At 43.4% G+C, this 19,332-nt stretch overlaps 2 protein-coding genes across 2 annotated transcripts; both read left to right on the top strand.

Annotated features, from left to right (window-relative positions):
* The first annotated feature begins 2,428 nt into the window (after positions 1-2,428).
* Positions 2,429-5,557, top strand: LOC147981345 (uncharacterized). The gene is made up of 3 exons (XM_087515940.1): positions 2,429-3,359; positions 3,615-4,834; positions 5,237-5,557. The coding sequence occupies exons 1-3, from the start codon at positions 2,429-2,431 to the stop codon at positions 5,555-5,557; spliced, it is 2,472 nt and encodes an 823-aa protein (XP_087372066.1).
* An 11,545-nt stretch (positions 5,558-17,102) lies between these two features.
* Positions 17,103-19,009, top strand: LOC125545888 (uncharacterized). The gene is made up of 3 exons (XM_048709943.2): positions 17,103-17,661; positions 17,787-18,052; positions 18,153-19,009. The coding sequence occupies exons 1-3, from the start codon at positions 17,172-17,174 to the stop codon at positions 18,726-18,728; spliced, it is 1,332 nt and encodes a 443-aa protein (XP_048565900.1). The 5' UTR covers positions 17,103-17,171; the 3' UTR covers positions 18,729-19,009.
* Positions 19,010-19,332: the final 323 nt, after the last annotated feature.

Below are 19,332 nucleotides of genomic sequence, written 5' to 3'. Positions count from 1 at the left end.
CTTCTACAACTGTCCTTTGTTCGTTGGCCACGGTACTGTTGAAGAGAAACATGTTTCGGTGAGCAAGTAATCGTCATGATTATTAGGGCTTACGCGGAGATGTGAGGATTACTACATAAGTTTCATCATACCACTGACATCCTTATTTCCATATTCACATATTGTCTATATTGGTGTCACGACCGCAAACATATTGTACCGGTCACGGTTCAGGTATGGGACTGTCTGAGTTCTCCGCTGGGGGCGACACTTGTTCCGAACAGGGTATCGGTGATGGATCCTTGGGAACGACCCATGCTAGTAAGTCAAGTTGTCGTGCCTCAGGGGGTCGAAGGGCTCTGCTCTTCTAGAACCCACGTGGTTCTGGTCGAGACTATCGATGTCGGAGTACCCCTCTTAAGAGTGTAAAAGTGTGAATATTCACCCCTGTGAGTCCCGGGTAGGGAACCTTGCTGGTCACGTGTGATACCAATATTTTCCCTATACACCGCTATAAATATCCAGTATTCCGTTGAACTCTGTTTAATATCATCTTTTAATTCAGCCTTTTTCACTACTTTATTTTCCACCGCTAAATCTGTCCATTGCTGTCGTATCATTTCCTTGAAACTGAATTACACCGTTGTGATATCCATAACACTTTCTCCTTTTGTACCCTTGAATAAATGCTACTTGCTGGGTATGAATCATCATACTCACCCTTGCTTAATTTCTATTTTTGCAGCCCAAAGTGGTAATGATCCTGAGCTTGGCTTTGAGCAGTAGGCGTAGCACGCGCCGGGAGGGAATAAATTGAAGTACTTTAGAAGTTTATTTTCAGCAAGAACTATGTATCCCCAGAATAAAGAATACATGCTTATTATGTGTATTATTGTGAAAAGTTTTAGTTTAGGCCTCACACGTTTATAATCTTTTGTTTATAAACGCGTGGCGGCTGTTACGTCCGAACCATGTTTTGGGCGTGACAGCTTAAGTGGTAATCAGAGCTTAGGTTAAATAAAATTAAAAACTATTGCAACCAATGGGGAATAACCAGGGTATTATTTTGTGCGTGTAAGTTAGAAATGCTCTTTTTTGTGCTTATTTTATGTGAAGCTAACATTTACGTGGCTCATTTGATTATATGTCCTGTCATGAAATTTAGTATTTCACTTCTTATGCATGCATTTTGTTAGTGCTAATATGTGTGGTTCGAATCAGGGATGGATGGCCCAACCATCTTCCACCTTAACTTTGTGCAAATCCTCGAGGAGGTAGCCGATCATTTTCACCTAGAGCCACCAGTGATCTCTACTAGTGCTCTTTCGGATGGAGGAATCCAGGGAGCTGTGCACGTGCAGGTCACTCCACATGACCCTGGTGCATACACTACCTTCTATGGCTATGGCGAGGATGATCATGAAGCTGGGTGCTTGGCGGCTCGTGAAGCGCTTAAATCACTCTACTTTAGTCTGAACTTTGGCCTAGTGGACTTGCACAGCTATGAGTACTGGGAGACTTTGCTGGACTTGGCACGTTCTGAGCAGCAACACCAGGAGGAGATTGCACAACTCCAGCAGTACCATGAGGTTCGTAGGAAGCAAGAACTAGACGAGTTAGAGCAGGAGCATCAGGCCCAACTTTATGAAATAAAGCATGACCATGAAATAGAGGTGGAGGACCGCGATCGCTGGATCGAGGAGGAGGGACACAAGACCAAGAAGCTGAAGCAAGAAAGAGATGAGCTGGAAGACATCAACAACAAACAGGAGAGTGAGATGATGGATTTGAAGGCAGAGAACCGGTGCCTCCGTCAGCAGCTTGTAGCAATGAAGGATGAGAAAGGAAAGAACTAAGGGCGTGCAACGTACTAGCTAGCAAGCGATAGTACAACTTGAGTGGTCGTACGTACTAGCTTAAATAAATGAAGTGGCAGAGCTACTAGTATCTAGTGTGTAATGGTGTGACCTATCCAGTTCGCATGTGATGTCTGCCTCCTGTAGCAACCCTAGTAGTAGTAGGTTGCTTCCACTTTTACTAGCCTTTGCATGTAGCTTGATGTTGACACTAGCACTCCTGTCAGGTGAGGCTGTGCAAATTTTGGTTGTACGTGTCAATCCCTCTTATATAGTAAAATCAACTTTTATGTACTGTTGCATGCTATGAAGAGTGGCAGTTTATTTATTTATTTTGCTCTCCATCCTTCATGATTGTATATATGGCTAACCACGATCATGGAGATTTTTCTACTACCCACGCTGGAGGTAGCGGTGGATCTCAAAGGACCGCAGAAGATCAACTTCCTCCAAGTAATTTGCTCTTGGAGATTTTGAACCGCCAGGAACAAACTCAAATGCGACAGACTGTAATCTTGGAGCAGTTAGTACAACAGTCACCCCGAGGAGAGAACTCTCATGAGGGTGGGACACAGGACAACTTGCGCCAATTCATGCGACTGAAGCCGCCTGCCTTTCTTGGCAGTGCTAATCCTATGGACGCAGATGACTGGTTAACTGAGATAGAAAAAATATTTGAAGCAAGGCACTGTCCAGAGCAAGAGAAGGTGACACTAGCTACGTTTATGTTACAAGGTGGAGCTTTTGATTGGTGGAATGTGCACAAAAAGAAATATCCAGAAAATTATTTGGTTACTTGGGCGATATTTAGGCAAGAATTTCAAAGAAAATATTTTCCTGAAAGTGTTCAGAGGAAAATGGAGCTTGAATTTCTACAGCTAAAGCAAGGTGATAAAAGCGTGGCAGAATATGAAATTAATTTTTCTAGACTTGCCCGTTATGCGATGGCGTACGTTGAAAATGATGAAGTAGAGGCGCGAAGGTTCGCTCAAGGCTTACGTCAACCCATCAAGGCGCGCGTGGAGGTATTTGAATTAAAATCATTTCGTGACATAGCTAACAAGGCTCTTACAGTGGAACAAGCATACCTTGAAGAACGTGCTGAATTTGAGAAACCAAACAAAAAGATGAGGTTCGACGACCGTGGTCAAGGAAACATGCAAAGGAAGGCACATCAAAATTGGCGCCCAAATAATCGAGCAACATATCAGCCCATAGTTAATAAATGTGTTATTTTTCATGGAGATCATATGGCTTCCCAGTGTGAGCAGCGACAGGGAAAATGCTTCGGATGCGGCAAGGAGGGACATGTTATCAGTCAGTGCCGGAACAAGAATTTTACTCATAATCAGTCATTTGCTTTGCCTGCACCAAAAACACCATTGTACCTACCTGCACCGCCTCCTAAGGCGAATATTGCTCCTCCGTACACGAACAATCCTGGAAGGAAGCAACAGCCTGTTCGTGCTAAAGTAAATCATTTGACCCAAAATGAGGTGGACAATGATAGCAATGTGGTTACAGGTACGTTCCGAGTATGTTCTCATAATGCGGTTGTTTTGTTTGACTCTGGTGCTACCCACTCTTTTATATCTTCTAAATTTATTGGTACCCATGGAATAGAAAGTACACCTATAAAGAAAAAAATCGTGGTAGTGTCTCCAATGGCTGAGATGATAACTCGAAGGGTATGCACTAATTGTCCGGTTATTATAAGGGGACATGAACTTCGGGCAAATTTGATAGTACTAGATATGCATGATTTTGATATAATACTAGGCATGGATTGGTTGATTGAAAATCATGCAACTATTGATTGCCATGGGAAGAAAGTGATACTTCAAGTATCTGGTCAACAGAAAATAGTGTACCAAGGGAGCCACAAGAAAACAAGGTACGCACAAGTTAGGAACTTGGAAATAAAGGAGAAACGTATAGAGGATACTCCTGTGGTTAGAGAATTTCCTGATGTATTTCCTAAAGAGTTACCTGGAATTCCACCGGACCGAGAGATTGAGTTCAGCATAAACCTGGTCCCTAGTACTAATCCTATTTCAAAGACCCCATATAGAATGGCTCCAGCAGAACTAAAAGAACTCAAGCAACAGATCAAAGAGTTAGAAGAAAAGGGATTTATTCGTCCAGGCATGTCACCATGGGGCGCTCCAGTATTATTTGTAAAGAAGAAAGATGGCAGTTGGCGATTATGCATTGATTATCAGGAGCTGAATAAGGTAACTATTAAGAATAAATATCCCTTGCCTAGGATCGATGATTTATTTGATCAGCTACAAGGCTCGCGGGTATTTTCAAAGATAGATTTGCAATCGGGGTATCACCAGCTAAAAATTAAAGAAGGAGATATTCCAAAGACAGCTTTTCGCACCAGATACGGACACTACGAATATATAGTCATGCTGTTTGGATTAACAAATGCACCCGCAGCTTTTATGGATTTAATGAATCGTATATTCAGACCATTCATGGACCAGTTTGTTGTGGTATTTATTGATGATATTTTAATATATTCAAAGACAGAAGAGGAACACGCCGAACATTTGAGAGCAGTACTTCAACCATTGAGGGAACACCGGTTATACGCTAAACTCAAGAAGTGCGACTTTTGGTTAGACAAAGTATCATTCCTAGGCCACATTATTTCTGGAGAGGGTATATCTGCAGACCCAACAAAAGTTCAGGCAGTGTTGGACTGGAACAGACCAACCACGATTACTGAGATAAGAAGTTTTCTTGGGTTAGCCGGATATTACCGGAGATTTATTGAAGGTTTTGCTCAGCTTGCAGCGCCACTGACACAGCTCACTCGCAAAGGAGTAAAGTTCGACTGGACCGAGAAGTGCGAAGAAAGTTTTCAAGAATTAAAACGTCGACTAGTGTCTGCCCCAGTTCTCGCAGTACCAATAAATGGGATTGGATTTACTATTTTCTGTGATGCTTCAAAAATTGGTTTTGGTTGTGTCCTCATGCAGAACAACAAGGTAATCGCATATGCCTCTCGACAACTTAGACCATATGAGAAAAATTATCCAACACACGATCTGGAATTAGGTGCTATAATCTTTGCTCTAAAAATATGGAGAAATTATTTGTATGGAGAACACTGTGAGATTTTTACTGACCACAAGAGTTTAAAATATATCTTCACACAAAAGAAATTAAATATGCGGCAGAGAAGATGGATCAAGCTATTTAAATACTACAATGTCAATATCAATTACCATCCGGGTAAAGCAAACGCAGTAGCTGACGCGCTAAGAAGAAAAGTTGATTGCAATGTGGCATCTTTAATCACCTCACAAAGGAAGATTTTGGAGGACTTAGACAAGATGGGAATAGAGGTGCATGTACGTGACCCATCGATCACTATTATGGCACTACAGGTCAAACCTGATCTTCAAGAAAGAATTAGGATAAAGCAACTGGAAGATCCTTTTCTTGTCAGTCTCCGAGAAAGCATAGAGCAAGGAAAGCCATCAGAATTTCACATACGGATGGATGGATCTATATGGTTGAGAGAACGTATTTGTGTACCTAAAAGTGCAGAGTTGAAATTGGAGATCATGCAAGAAGCTCACACCACTCCATACACTGTACATCCTGGTAGCACAAAGATGTATCGGGATATTAAAGGAAATTTTTGGTGGCCAAATATGAAGAGAGAAATAGCAAGATTCGTCCTGGAAAGTCCAATATGTCAGTAGGTAAAGGTGGACCATCAAAAAGCACCAGGCCTCCTGCAACCGCTAAGAATTCCTAGTTGGAAATGGGAGGATATCAGTATGGATTTTGTTACCGGATTGCCGAAAACTTCCGCAGGATATGATTCTATATGGGTTATAGTAGACAGATTGACCAAGGTGGCACAATTCATACCAGTCAAGAAAACAATGACCCTTGAAAAATTAACAAGGTTATATATTAGGGAGATAGTTACGAACTATGGCGTCCCTGTAAATATTGCTTCAGATCGAGATCCAAGGTTCGTTTCAAGATTTTGGAGAAGTTTACATAAGACCTTGGGGACCAAACTGAATTTTAGTACAGCCTATCATCCCCAGTCTGATGGACAAACAGAGCGAGTCATACAAATACTGGAAGATATGCTTCGAGCAAGCACGTTGGACTTCAAAGAAAAGTGGGATGAGTCCCTTCCTCTAGTCAAATTTGCATACAACAACAGTTATCAATCCAGTATAAAGATGGCTCCGTATGAAGCTTTGTATGGTAAGAGATGTCGTTCTCCTATATGCTGGGAAGAAATTGGCGAGAGGAAGTATATAGGCCCAGAATTAGTTCAACAGGCAGAGGAAAAACTACGAGTTGTTCGGGAGCATTTAACGGCGGCACAGAACCGTCAAAAGAAACAAGCAGACACCAAACGGAGGGAAGTTGAATTTCAAGAGGGAGATCTAGTATACCTAAAGGTTTCACCTCGAAAAGGTACGAGATGTTTTGGTTTGAAAGGAAAGTTGAGTCCAAGGTATGTAGGACCTTTTCAAATTATTGGCAGAGTTGGACCAGTAGCCTACCGATTAGAGCTGCCTCCAAACTTGTCAGGGGTACATAATGTTTTTCATGTATCCACACTGAAGAAATGCGAGACATGCTAGTAAGTCAAGTTGTCGTGCCTCAGGGGGTCGAAGGGCTCTGCTCTTCTAGAACCCACGTGGTTCTGGTCGAGACTATCGATGTCGGAGTACCCCTCTTAAGAGTGTAAAAGTGTGAATATTCACCCCTGTGAGTCCCGGGTAGGGAACCTTGCTGGTCACGTGTGATACCAATATTTTCCCTATACACTGCTATAAATATTTCCAGTATTTCGTTGAACTCTGTTTAATATCATCTTTTAATTCAGCCTTTTTCACTACTTTATTTTCCACCGCTAAATCTGTCCATTGCTGTCGTATCATTTCCTTGAAACTGAATTACACCGTTGTGATATCCATAACACTTTCTCCTTTTGTACCCTTGAATAAATGCTACTTGCTGGGTATGAATCATCATACTCACCCTTGCTTAATTTCTATTTTTGCAGCCCAAAGTGGTAATGATCCTGAGCTTGGCTTTGAGCAGTAGGCGTAGCACGCGTCGGGAGGGAATAAATTGAAGTACTTTAGAAGTTTATTTTCAGCAAGAACTATGTATCCCCAGAATAAAGAATACATGCTTATTATGTGTATTATTGTGAAAAGTTTTAGTTTAGGCCTCACACGTTTATAATCTTTTGTTTATAAACGTGTGGCGGCTGTTACGTCTGAACCATGTTTTGGGGCGTGACATGAACCATTGTTCTGCCCAATATCGTCGAATCCATTGGATTCAGGTCTTGCGCTGACTGTAATCCTCTTCAGGATCTATCTTGTACATTTCTGCGAGTTCGTCTGGCAGATCTGTGGATGTTCCGCCACGACGTTGTCTGCCTCCCTTCCTTGCTGCTTTCTCTGAAGCCATAAACTTTAACTTGAAAGGCTTCAAGACGTTCAAAGGCTTCAAAGGCTTTCTCTTGCTGGACCAACAGGAACTGGCTTCAGGAGAATTTATGTGATGCTGTAAGAATTCTGCAAATGAATGCAGACTATGAGAACCAAATGATTCTCCCACGGACATGTACCACACTGGGAACTGCTAGACGGAGTGGGAGATGAGGCCGAGCAGTTCAATCTTCCGTGCCCTAACTTGGCGACGGAGGACACCTACGGCGACGGCGGAGAGGACGATGTCCGCGATCGGCGTGAAGACGGCGTCGGAGAGGTTGCGGCAGCGAAGCGCTTTGTCACCGGCGTCGTCGAGGGCTAGTGGTGGCGCTAGGGTTCGTGCGAGGGTGGAAGAAGGGATAATGACCGCTGTGAGTGTGTATTTATAGGTACAGGGGTGGCACTGCGCTATTACACAGGTGCCCCTGGCGATTTGCATCTAAGTAACACGTGGCCATCATGCGGAATTTTGGGTTTGTTCCACGTCCCACGCACGCCTGGATTGTCGGGTGGTCGTTCCTACTTCTCCGGATTTCATGTGGATGAATGAGCATTGAAAACGGACTTAAAGGTTGTCTCTGTGTCTTCTGCTGACAAGGGCGCAGAAAAGACATTCGACAGTTTCAATAGAATGCATATGACTTGGAGAGATAGAATTTGAGATAGAAAGCATAGAGAGGTTAGGGTCCAATCACATTCACTTAGTTCAAAAGAATCAAGGAAGACATAGCTATAAGTGAATGTTGTAGAGGACAGAACACTGGTATATAAATATCTATATAATCAACATAGTGAAGATAATCATGAAGACATGTTGAGATTGAAGCCAAACCAAATGTGAAGACATTGTAAGGTAACGCCATGAGTGAAACACTTCAAAATAGAACGTTTGGTGGTGGCTTTACCCATCGTATAGGAAGTATTAGACCCAGACACGGCGCACAATTATCGTGGCGCTCCGAAGTCAAATTCCACATTAATGTATTCACACTTAGAATGTATGTCTTCATTGATTGAAGATATACGTTACTTCGTGTGTTGCACATCTAAGTCATCAATATGCATGAGTGTTAGGATGTGTGCCTGATCACAGGACATTTGAGGATTCCAGGATATTTAGCTCACACCGTAACTTGCAAAATCTCTTCTCATCCAAGGGCTTGGTGAAGATATCTACCAATTGCTCTTCAGTGTTGACGTGTATGATATCAATATCTTTCTTCACAACATGATCTCTGAGAAAGTGATGACGAATTTCTATGTGCTTTGTCTTCGAGTGCTGAACTGGGTTGTTGGCAATCTTGATGGCGCTTTCGTTGTCGCAGTAAAGTGGCACTTTCTTCAGATGAATGCCATAGTCCTTGAGAGTTTGCTTCATCCACAGAAGCTGAGCGCAGCAAGATCCAGCAACAATGTATTCAGATTCAGCAGTGGAGAGAGATACACAGTTCTGCTTCTTTGAAGACCAACATACAAGTGATCGTCCCAGAAAGTGACATGTGCCTGATGTAGACTTCCGATCAACCTTGTCACCAGCATAATCAGCATCCGAGAATCCAACCAAATCAAACTCTGAGCCCTTTGGATACCATAATCCTAGAGTTGGGGTGTGAGCCAAATATCGAAGAATTCGCTTCACAGCTAAGTGATGCGACTCCTTTGGTGCCGCTTGAAATCGAGCACACATGCAAACACTAAGCATAATATCTGGCCTAGATGCACATAAATAAAGCAAAGAACCAATCATGGAGCGGTATACCTTTTGATCGAACTCTTTACCATTGTCGTCGGGACCCAGATGATGTTTGGCTGGCATTGGTGTTGTGAAGCCTTTGCAGTCTTGCATACCAAACTTCTTCAGGCACTCTTTGAGATACTTCTCTTGAGATATGAAGATGCCGTTGCGTTGTTGTCGTATTTGAAGACCGAGGAAGAACTTCAGCTCCCCCATCATAGACATCTGATATTGCTCTTGCATCATATAGCCAAACTCTTCACTGTACTTCTGATTGGTACAGCCGAAGATAATGTCATCCACATATATTTGGCACACAAACAGTTCACCATCATATGTCTTCGTGAAGAGAGTGGGGTCTAGGGAACCAGGTATGAAGCCTTTGCTCTTCAGGAAATATTTGAGTGTGTCATACCAGGCCCGAGGGGCTTGTTTGAGGCCATACAGTGCCTTGTTGAGCTTGTATACCATGTCAGGATGTTTTGGATCTTCAAACCCAGGTGGTTGTGCAACATACACTTCTTCTTCAATCTTGCCATTGAGAAAGGCACTCTTCACATCCATTTGATATAGAAGTATGTTATGATGATTTGCATAGGCCAGCAGTATACGTATGGCTTCAAGTCTAGCCACAGGAGCAAATGTTTCATCGAAATCAATGCCTTCCACTTGCGTATATCCTTGAGCAACGAGACGAGCTTTGTTTCTGACAACTTGACCATGCTCATCTTGCTTGTTGCGGTATATCCATTTGGTGCCTATTATATTGTGCTTCCGTGGATCAGGACGCTTAACCAGTTCCCATACATTGTTCAGCTCAAACTGTTGAAGCTCTTCTTGCATAGCTTGAATCCATTCAGGTTCCATGAAGGCTTCTTCAACTTTCTTGGGTTCTATAATTGAGACGAATGCGAAGTGCCCACAGAAATTTGCCAGCTGAGTTGCCCTTGAACGAGTGAGTGGACCGGGTGCATTGATGCTGTCAATTATTTTTTCAATCTGCACTTCGTTGGCAACGCGTGGATGTACAGGGCGAAGACTTTGCTCTTGCTGATCATTGTCGTTGTTGGAGGGATTGTCTTCAGGTTGAGCATTGTCTTCAGGTTGATCTGGTGCGGAGATGATGAGTTCCTCTTCAGGATGAGCTTCAGAAGGTATGATTTCTCCAGTTCCCATTAGCTTGATTGATTCACTGGATGGAACTTCATCTAGCACATTTGGCAGGTGCTCTCTTTGTGAACCATTGGTCTCATCGAACCGCACATCCACTGTTTCAACCACTTTGTAATGAAAGATATTGAAGACTCTGTAGGAGTGTGAATCCTTTCCATATCCAAGCATAAAACCCTCATGTCCTTTTGGTGCAAACTTTGAGGTGTGATGTGGGTCCTTAATCCAGCACCTTGCGCCAAATACTCTGAAGTAACTGACATTAGGCTTCTTGCCAGTTAGGAGTTCATAAGATGTCTTGTTCAGAAGCTTGTGAAGATAAACACGGTTGATTGTATGGCATGCAGTGTCAATGGCTTCAGGCCAGAATTTTCTTGGAGTCTTGTATTCATCTAGCATCGTTCTGGCCATCTCAATGAGTGTTCTGTTCTTGAGTTCGACGACGCCATTCTGCTGTGGCATGTACGGGGCTGAGAATTCATGTGTGATGCCCAAGGTATCAAGATATGTATCAAGGCCAGTGTTCTTGAATTCAGTGCCATTGTCACTTCTGATGTGCTTTATCTTGGCGCCATAGTTGTTCATTGCTCGATTGGTGAAGCGTCTGAAGACATCCTGCACTTCAGTCTTGTAAAGGATTATGTGCACCCAAGTATATCTAGAGTAATCATCAACAATGACAAAGCCATATAGGCAAGCTGTAGTGGTAAAAGTTGAGTAGTGAGTGGGACCAAAAAGATCCATGTGAAGCAGTTCGAAGGGTCGAGTAGTGGTCATGATTGTCTTCGAGGGATGTTTGGCCCTCGTCATCTTCCCTGCTTCACAGGCACCGCATAAGTGATCTTTCTTGAACTTGATGCCCTCGATGCCTATGACATGCTTCTTCTTTGCAAGGGTATGGAGGTTCCTCATGCCAGCATGCCCAAGCCTCCGATGCCAAAGCCAGCATTCTGAAGCTTTTGCTAGAAGACATACTGCAAGCTGTGGCCCTGCTGAGAAATCTACTACGTACAAATCATCTTTCCAATACCCTTCAAACACTAGAGACTTGTCAGATTCCATTAGTACCAGGCAACGATATTTTCCAAATATTACGATCATGTTCAAATCGCAAAGCATTGAGACAGACATTAAGTTGAAGCCAAGGGATTCAACAAGCATGACTTTATCCATGTGTTGATCCCTTGAGATTGCAACTCTACCTAGACCCAATACCTTACTTTTACCAGTGTCAGCGAATGTGATGTGGCTCTTGTCGGATGGACGTAAGGTTGAGTCCATAAGAAGGCTTCTTTTGCCGGTCATGTGATTTGTACACCCACTGTCAATAATCCATTCTGAAGACGCTGGTGTCGTACCCTACAGTGCAGTTAGGGGGATAGGCTTCACGAAGAGAATTGTGAAGCAAAAACATTTGACGAACCAGTGGGTTATGAAAACTTAGATCCAGATTAGGACTAATGAGGAGAGTAGCATGCGATTCAGGAACGAAGTACATAGTAATGCCATTCGGGCATTTGATCTTGCGCCCTACAAGATGTTTAAGGTCCCCAGCAATAGCGTCAGAAGATTTTGGTTTTCTGCTGGAGACCTTTCCCTGCAAAAGAGAGTTAAGCTTTCTTAGCCACCCACATCTTCAAGGGTGGCTTAGAAGCAATAAGTCTAAGTGCAGCATCTGAGAATTTTAGCTTTGGAGCCCTAGCAAACAGTCTAACAGGCGGACAATAGTACTCATAAGAATAGGCAGAATAGTTCTTGGTCATATGAACATGGCGGTTTGATGAACCGCTCTCATATTCATATGCCTGAGTATGGTTTCCCTGCAAAACATTTGCATTAGTGCGACTCAGGTGAGTCCTCTGTCTGTATGAAGCCTTTGGACCGTATGAAGCCTTTGGTCTGAGGTTTGCCTTCTTCATGTGAGGTGTCATGAAGACATTCACAGGAAGATTTTCCAGACACCTTTTCGGAACCCAGATCTTCTTCATGGGCGGTCCATTCCTGCAGTTAGTACCAATGTACCTGGCAAACACTTCACCATTCTGATTCTTAAACAGTACATAGTTTGCATCAAAGGATTCATCAATGATAATGGGGTTAGCACAAGTGAAGCCAGATATATTGGATGGATCTGCTGAAGGTTCCTTTGCAGCAACCCACATGGTTTTGGGGTACTGCTCAGGTTTCCAGTAAGAGCCATCTGCATTCATTTTCCTTACGAACCCAACACCCTCTTTCCTAGGGTTTCGGTTCAGAATCTGCTTCTTGAGGACATCACATAATGTCTGATGCCCTTTAAGACTTTTATACATCCCTGTTTCAAGCAATATCTTCAACCTAGCATTCTCATCAGCAATAGCGGTGGTATCCTCAGCAGAGGGGTTAGTTACCACATCAACAGTTGAAGATATTGCAATAGCAGTAGCAGTGGAACATTCAGCAACAGAAGTAGCATTATCACGCTCAATGCATTTAAGACATGGTGGTTCAAATCCTTCCTGAGCGGAACTGATCTGTTTGGCGCGAAGTGACTCATTTTCCTTTTGAAGATCTTCATGAGCCGCTCTCAATTTCTCAAGATCTTGCTTCCTTTGAAGATAATCATAGGAAAGCTTTTCATGAGTTGTTGAGAGAGTATCATGACGACTTTTAAGTTCCTGATACTTAACGTGAAGATTTTTTATGTCTTCAATTAAGGATTCAGATCGAGTCATTTCAGCACCCAACAGATCATCGCTTCTGTCTAACAGTTTTTGAATATGTTCCATAGCTTTCTGTTGTTCAGTTGCAATTTTAGCAAGTGTTTTGTAGCTGGGTTTCGAACCACAATTAGAGTCATCGTCACTAGATGTTTGATAGTGAGTAGTGCGTGTGTTTACCTTGGCACCGCGTGCCATGAAGCAGTAGGTAGGAGCGGAGTAGTCCTTGTCATTTGCATCGGTGTCGGTGATGAAGTCATTGTCTTCAGTGTTGAAGATGAACTTGGCGATGTATGCTGTAGCCAGACTTGCAATGCCAGAATCAGACTCCTCCTCAGACTCCACCTCTGCCTCCTCAGAAGCGGACTCCTCCTCTGAATCCATTTCCTTGCCAACAAACGCACGTGCCTTGCCAGATGAGCTCTTCTTGTGTGATGAAGACTTTGAGGAAGACTTGGAAGAAGACTTTGAGTATTTCTTCTTGTTCTTGTCGTCAGAGTCATATTCCTTGCTCTTCTTCTTCTTTCTGTTCTCATTGTCCCACTGTGCACACTCAGAGATGAAGTGTCCAGTTTTCTTGCACTTGTGGCATGTTTTCTTCTTGTAGTCATGAACAGAAGCTTCATCATTCCTTGAGCTTGATCGTGAAGACTTTCTGAAGCCTTTCTTCTTGATGAATTTTTGGAACTTCTTCACAAGCATTGCAAGTTCCCTTCCAATGTCTTCAGGATCATCAGAACTGCTGTCAAATTCTTCTTCAGATGAGGAAACAGCTTTTGGCTTCAAGGCACGAGTTCGCCCATAGTTTGGACCGTAGATATCTCTTTTCTCAGAAAGCTGAAACTCATGTGTGTTGAGCCTCTCGAGCATGTCAGACGGATCGAGTGTCTTGAAATCAGGACGTTCTTGAATCATCAGGGCTAGGATGTCAAACGAACTATCAAGTGATCTCAGCAACGTCTTGACAACTTCATGTTTGGTGATCTCAGTAGCGCTGAGGGCTTGAAGCTCATTTGTGATGTCAGTGAGTCGGTCAAATGTGTGCTGGACATTCTCATTGTCATTTCGCTTGAAGCGGTTGAAGAGGTTGCGAAGAACACTGATTCTCTGATCTCTCTGGGTTGAGATGCCTTCATTGACCTTGGAGAGCCAGTCCCAGACCAGCTTGGATGTCTTCAAAGCACTCACACGGCCATACTGTCCTTTGATCAGATGACCACGAGATGATATTCTTGGCAGTAGAGTCCAGTTGAACGAATTTCTTGACATCAGCAGCAGTGACACCTTCTCCAGCCTTGGGAATGCCGTTCTCGACGACATACCATAGGTCGACGTCAATGGCTTCAAGATGCATGCACATCTTATTCTTCCAGTAGGGATATTCAATTCCATCGAAGACGGGGCACGCAGCGGAGACTTTAATTATCCCTGCAGTTGACATAGCTAAAACTCCAGGTGGTTAAACCGAATCACACAGAATAAGGGAGCACCTTGCTCTGATACCAATTGAAAGTGCGTTATATCGACTAGAGGGGGGTGAATAGGCGATTTTTATGAAAGTCTTCAAAACATAGAAGTTATGAAGACAAACAGTAGAGATATGCCTATTACTATGCAGTGGAAGGTAGACTACACTAGGCAAGCCATGGTCAAGTATTCAATAGAGTGAAAGCACAATGACAAATAGCTGCAGTGTAATAAGGATCAGGTAGGAAGATATTATGAAGCCAAACAGAACATACATTCACGTTGTGAAGACAAAAGATAGAGCAAGCATGCAATGACTTCACAATGAGTAACAGTAAGTAAAAGGAAGTGAAGATGAAACCAGTGACTCGTTGAAGACAATGATTTGTTGGACCGATTCCAGTTGCTGTGACAACTGTACGTCTGGTTGGAGCGGCTACGTATTTAAACCTTAGGACACACAGTCCCGGACACCCAGTCCCGAACACGCAGCTCAGGACACCCAGTCCTCACCGTATTCCCCTTGAGCTAAGGTCACACAGACCTCGCTCAATCACTCTGGTAAGTCTTCAAGATAGACTCCCAAACCTTCACAGACTTCGTTCATCGGCAATCCACAATGTCTCTTGGATGCTCAGAACGCGACGCCTAACCGGCTGGAGGATGCACAGTCCTCAAGTGTAATAAGTCTTCAGATCACTCAGACAAGAAGACTTAAGTGATGCCCAATTCTCTCTGGCTCTGGGTGGTTAGGGCTTTATCCTCGCTAGGTATTCTCTCTCTCAAAGGCTTCGAGGTGGGTTGCTCTCAAACGACAAAAGCCGTGCACTGAATCTGAGCAGCCAACCGTTTATGGTTGTAGGGGGTGGGCTATTTATAGCCACTTGGCAACCCGACCTGATTTGTCCGAAATGACCCTGGGTCACTAAGGAACTGACACGTGTTCCAACGGTCAGTTTTCAAACCCACACGGCAACTTTACTTGGGCTACAAGCAAAGCTGACTTGTCTGACTCTGGACAAGATTAGCTCTCATAGTCTTCACTCGAAGACATAGGTTTTTAATTAGGCATCACTTCAGTCGTTCTGACTGGTTCTCTTGGACCCCACTTAACAGTACGGTGGTTCCTATGACTCAACACAAATGAAAGAGAACTACGAAAGATCTAAGTCTTCGAGCTCCATAGGCTTCACGTGGTGTCTTCTCTTGTCATAGTCTTCAATGTGAATATCTTCATATACCACCATTGACTTCAATGTCTTCGTACATTTTTAGGGGTCATCTCTGGTAGGAAAACCGAATCAATGAGGGACTTCTACCTGTGTTATCCTGCAATTCTCACAAACACATTAGTCCCTCAACTAGGTTTGTCGTCAATACTCCAAAACCAACTAGGGGTGGCACTAGATGCACTTACAAGGTGGTTATTGTAAAAAATAAGTGCCGCACGGTATGCTGTCACATGTTGTCACCTAGGAGTTTTCTCCTTTTTCGTAAATTCATTTGATTAGAACGTTCTATCTCTTAAGTCGTGCATCCGAATCTCAAAACGTTTTCACCCTTGGATTCCTTGCATCGAAATCTTCAAAACTAGTTTCCATGTTTATAGGTTTCGACAAACTCTTTTTTTTTCACGAAAAAACGAACAAAATAAATCAAATCGGGAGCATATTTTCCCTTTTTCAAAGAGGCACGATTGTGCCTCTAGCGGAAGCAAATCCATGCCTCTAATAGAAGGAAAAACATGTTTTTTTTTTACCTTTTTCGAGAGGCACAGCCGTGCCTCTTGCGGAAACAAATTTGTGTCTCTCACAGAAGTAAAATAACACATTCCCCCTTTCCGATTGTGCCTCTCCACGAGAACTAAATCAGGCCTCCTGTAGAAATAAAACAAGAAAATATGTTTTTTTTCCTTTTCCGAGAGGCATGGTTGAGCCTTTTGTGGAAGCAAATCCATGCCTTCACGAAAAGTAAATCTATGCCTCTCGCAAAAGAAAAAAGCGCGTTTTTTTCTTTCCGAAAGGCACGACTGTGCATCTCGTAGAAACAAATCCAATGCTTCACAAGAACTAAATTTGTGCCTATCACAGAATGAGAAAAACACATTTATTTTTTCCTTTGCCGAATGGCACACAACTGTGCCTCTTGCAGAAGCAAATCAGTGTTTTTTGTCCAAAACCTAAGAACAACCGGGGTGAAACCCAAAAGCCAAATAAACATCTAAAAATAAAAAAAAATGAGTAAAAAAAGGGGGCCGTCATGTTTGGATGGCGTAACCTCATGATTCTTTTTGTATTGCAAACTCTGTGATCTTTGAGCAATAAAGACTTGGCTTCCCTTAAAAAAAGAGCTCTCCGGTTTTGTCAAGTTACCTCATGTATTTTTCTGTGTTTTTTTTAGACAACTGTGTTTTTCTTCTTTAATCGGTTTTCTTTCAGGTTTTTATTATTCATTTTTTAATGTTTTTATTTTTAGCCCAATATAAATTACTCTCTTCGTTCATTTTTGAAGTCGTTTCAGACAACTCAAAATGAGATGTTTTGCACATTGTCTAAACTGTCTTCAAAGTCTTATAAAAGTGAACAGAGGGAATAGATTAAGAACTTTAGCCCAATAAGAAACGGTCCAAACAGCGGCGGATTCCGGCCCAAGTCTACTCGCGCTCGGATCTGGCCTGGTGAGCCCAGCTCGATATCAGTAGAGCCCTCGCGAGAGTGAGAGAGGGGGTCGACCGAATCCCTAATCCCCAATCCCCAATCCCAAACCTTGAATGCCGCCGCCGCCGCCGCCGCCGTCAATGGATGAGCTGCGTCGGCCGCCCGAGTTCGACCACATGTTCACGGACGAGGCGTGGGCCAGCATGACCCAGGACACGCGGCGCCGGATCGTCGACATCTCGTGCCGGGTGGTAGAGGAGCCCACCCAAGAGGAACGCCGCATGCATCAACTCATCGCCGGCGCCGGCGGGCCCTGCAGCGTCTCCACCGATGCCGCTGCCGTCGCTGAGGTACTGGATTTCGCGGACAGACATCACCGGGAGGCGGAGCGAGAGGACTGGGAGGCGGTGCTGCAAGGGCGGCATTACGCCGACGAATGCGCAGATGACGATGAGGACGGCAAGACCATGACGAAGACGCCGATGGCGCAGACCGTCGACACCCGGCCGCCGAACCAAACATTGTCCAGGGATATACAGAAATCAAAGGCTTTTCTCTGGACTAGATACCACCAGCTACACCTCCTACACCGACCCTCACCAGGTAAGCTAATTTTATGTTGCACAAGCAAATCTTTTTACCAATCAGTACTAGCGTTCTTCTTTCCTTTCCAATCTGATGATGATGATACAAGTGGTAGTATGACCCAAACTACTTGATTTATTCAGCTCGGCCGGGTCCGATGAGATACGCTTCGTGTGAATTTGGTGGTGATGACAGATGCCCACACAATCCTGTCCCTATGCTACAGTTCCTCGATGTTATGGTCGAGCTGTATACGAAATCTTACTGTTTCGTCAAGTTTTTGCGTGAGAATATGGTACAATCGAATAATATCGAGGTCTATGGCGTGATCGCAGTAAGGGATCACCTGGATTTCTCGCGCAACTACATTTTCCATTGCTCTAGAGAGAATGCACAAGCAGTTGACCCAGTATGTAATCCTTCCTTCTTTTATACACATCCTTGATGTTATTTATGGAGAATATATCCAATATTAAGTCTGATTATCATTGCTCTTCCCTACATTTTAGAAAGGTGGCTATTTATGCCTGAGGAATCCTGCAAGAGGAATACTCGCAGCATCCTGCTTGATCGAAATTGATATAAAGGCCAAGGCCAAGGTGGCTGCTGAAGACTTGACTATTGTCTCCGGTTGCCTGAAAGCATCTGAACAGTTTGACCCGTGGAGACTGAACCATGTCGATGATATCAACGGCAAGATTACACTGGAAACATGTGTTGTTCCTAGAGGCATGGAGGCTACTATAGACCTGGATTTTGTGGAGGTGCCTGCAGATGGCTTTCTTGTGCGCATGCGTGGCAACACTGTCCTTTCCCAAGGCTCCTACTCCTTCATCGATGAGCACTGCCGTGACACAGTTGGTTTTATACCATCCAGCGGGAAGCACATTCAAAAGTTCGTTGCAGCCGTGAATCTAGGCGACACGCTGCGTATAGACTTCATGGAGGAGGGCCAAGACGCGCTTTCGTTTGTGGCGTCCAAGCATGGCGAAGAGGAGCAGACGTATCGGTTTAGCAATGGAGCGTTGGTCTCGGTGCGAGTTGTGTGGTCAACTATATTAAGTGTAGACGACTATGAAGAATGATCAGTGGCGCCCAGTTTTCAAAGTCAGTTCCTTTGTCGGTGTTGGAGTAGCCTGAGTTATCTTTTTCTTAGATGGAAGGCCTGAGAGAATGATATCCTATTTGCTATTTTAGCCTTGGTGTAAGTGTGCACAAGTAGATGCTGATTAGTGCTGTAATAATGTTTAAAACCGGTTGATCCTGACTTTTTCGGTGATGGTGTAACACTGACGATTACATGGTTGATCATTTAGTAGATGCTCATTAGAAGTTATATGAATGGTCAATGTCACTTATTCGTGTATTTGAAGGGGCACTTATTTCTGGTCTGCTGATCATATAGTGCTAATGCCAGTTCTGGCAAACTTTGTGAAACTTGCCCAAAATAGTCTGTCTATGAATTTCTGAAATTATAAAATAAATTAAACCTGACATATAATTGAAATGTTTTTCATAAATGAATTATGTTTGGCGCTCTTATGAAATCAGCAAAGAAGTTTTTTTAAGCCAGACGCAATTCAAATTCAATGTAACTCGTGTGTTTTATCTCTGTAAGTAGAAATGAGAGAGAAGGAAGAAGAACTTGTGTTTGACACTTATGATATGAAATCAGAGAAGCCAATCAAA

The sequence above is a fragment of the Triticum urartu genome, chromosome 3A (assembly GCF_056163025.1).
Source record: "Triticum urartu cultivar PI428250 chromosome 3A, HENAU_Tu73, whole genome shotgun sequence".
NCBI classification, from domain to species: Eukaryota; Viridiplantae; Streptophyta; class Magnoliopsida; order Poales; family Poaceae; genus Triticum; species Triticum urartu.
This window is presented reverse-complemented; position numbering and strand designations above follow the sequence as displayed.

Coding starts and splice junctions, on each gene's coding strand:
- LOC147981345 (XM_087515940.1), top strand. CDS start 2,429: ATGCGACTGAAGCCGCCTGCCTTTCTTGGCAGTGCTAATCCTATGGAC. Junction 3,360..3,614: donor TGATAGCAATGTGGTTACAG/GTACGTTCCGAG, acceptor ATATAATACTAG/GCATGGATTGGTTGATTGAA. Junction 4,835..5,236: donor TCCTCATGCAGAACAACAAG/GTAATCGCATAT, acceptor ATGGCACTACAG/GTCAAACCTGATCTTCAAGA.
- LOC125545888 (XM_048709943.2), top strand. CDS start 17,172: ATGCCGCCGCCGCCGCCGCCGCCGTCAATGGATGAGCTGCGTCGGCCG. Junction 17,662..17,786: donor CCTACACCGACCCTCACCAG/GTAAGCTAATTT, acceptor TGATTTATTCAG/CTCGGCCGGGTCCGATGAGA. Junction 18,053..18,152: donor ATGCACAAGCAGTTGACCCA/GTATGTAATCCT, acceptor CCTACATTTTAG/AAAGGTGGCTATTTATGCCT.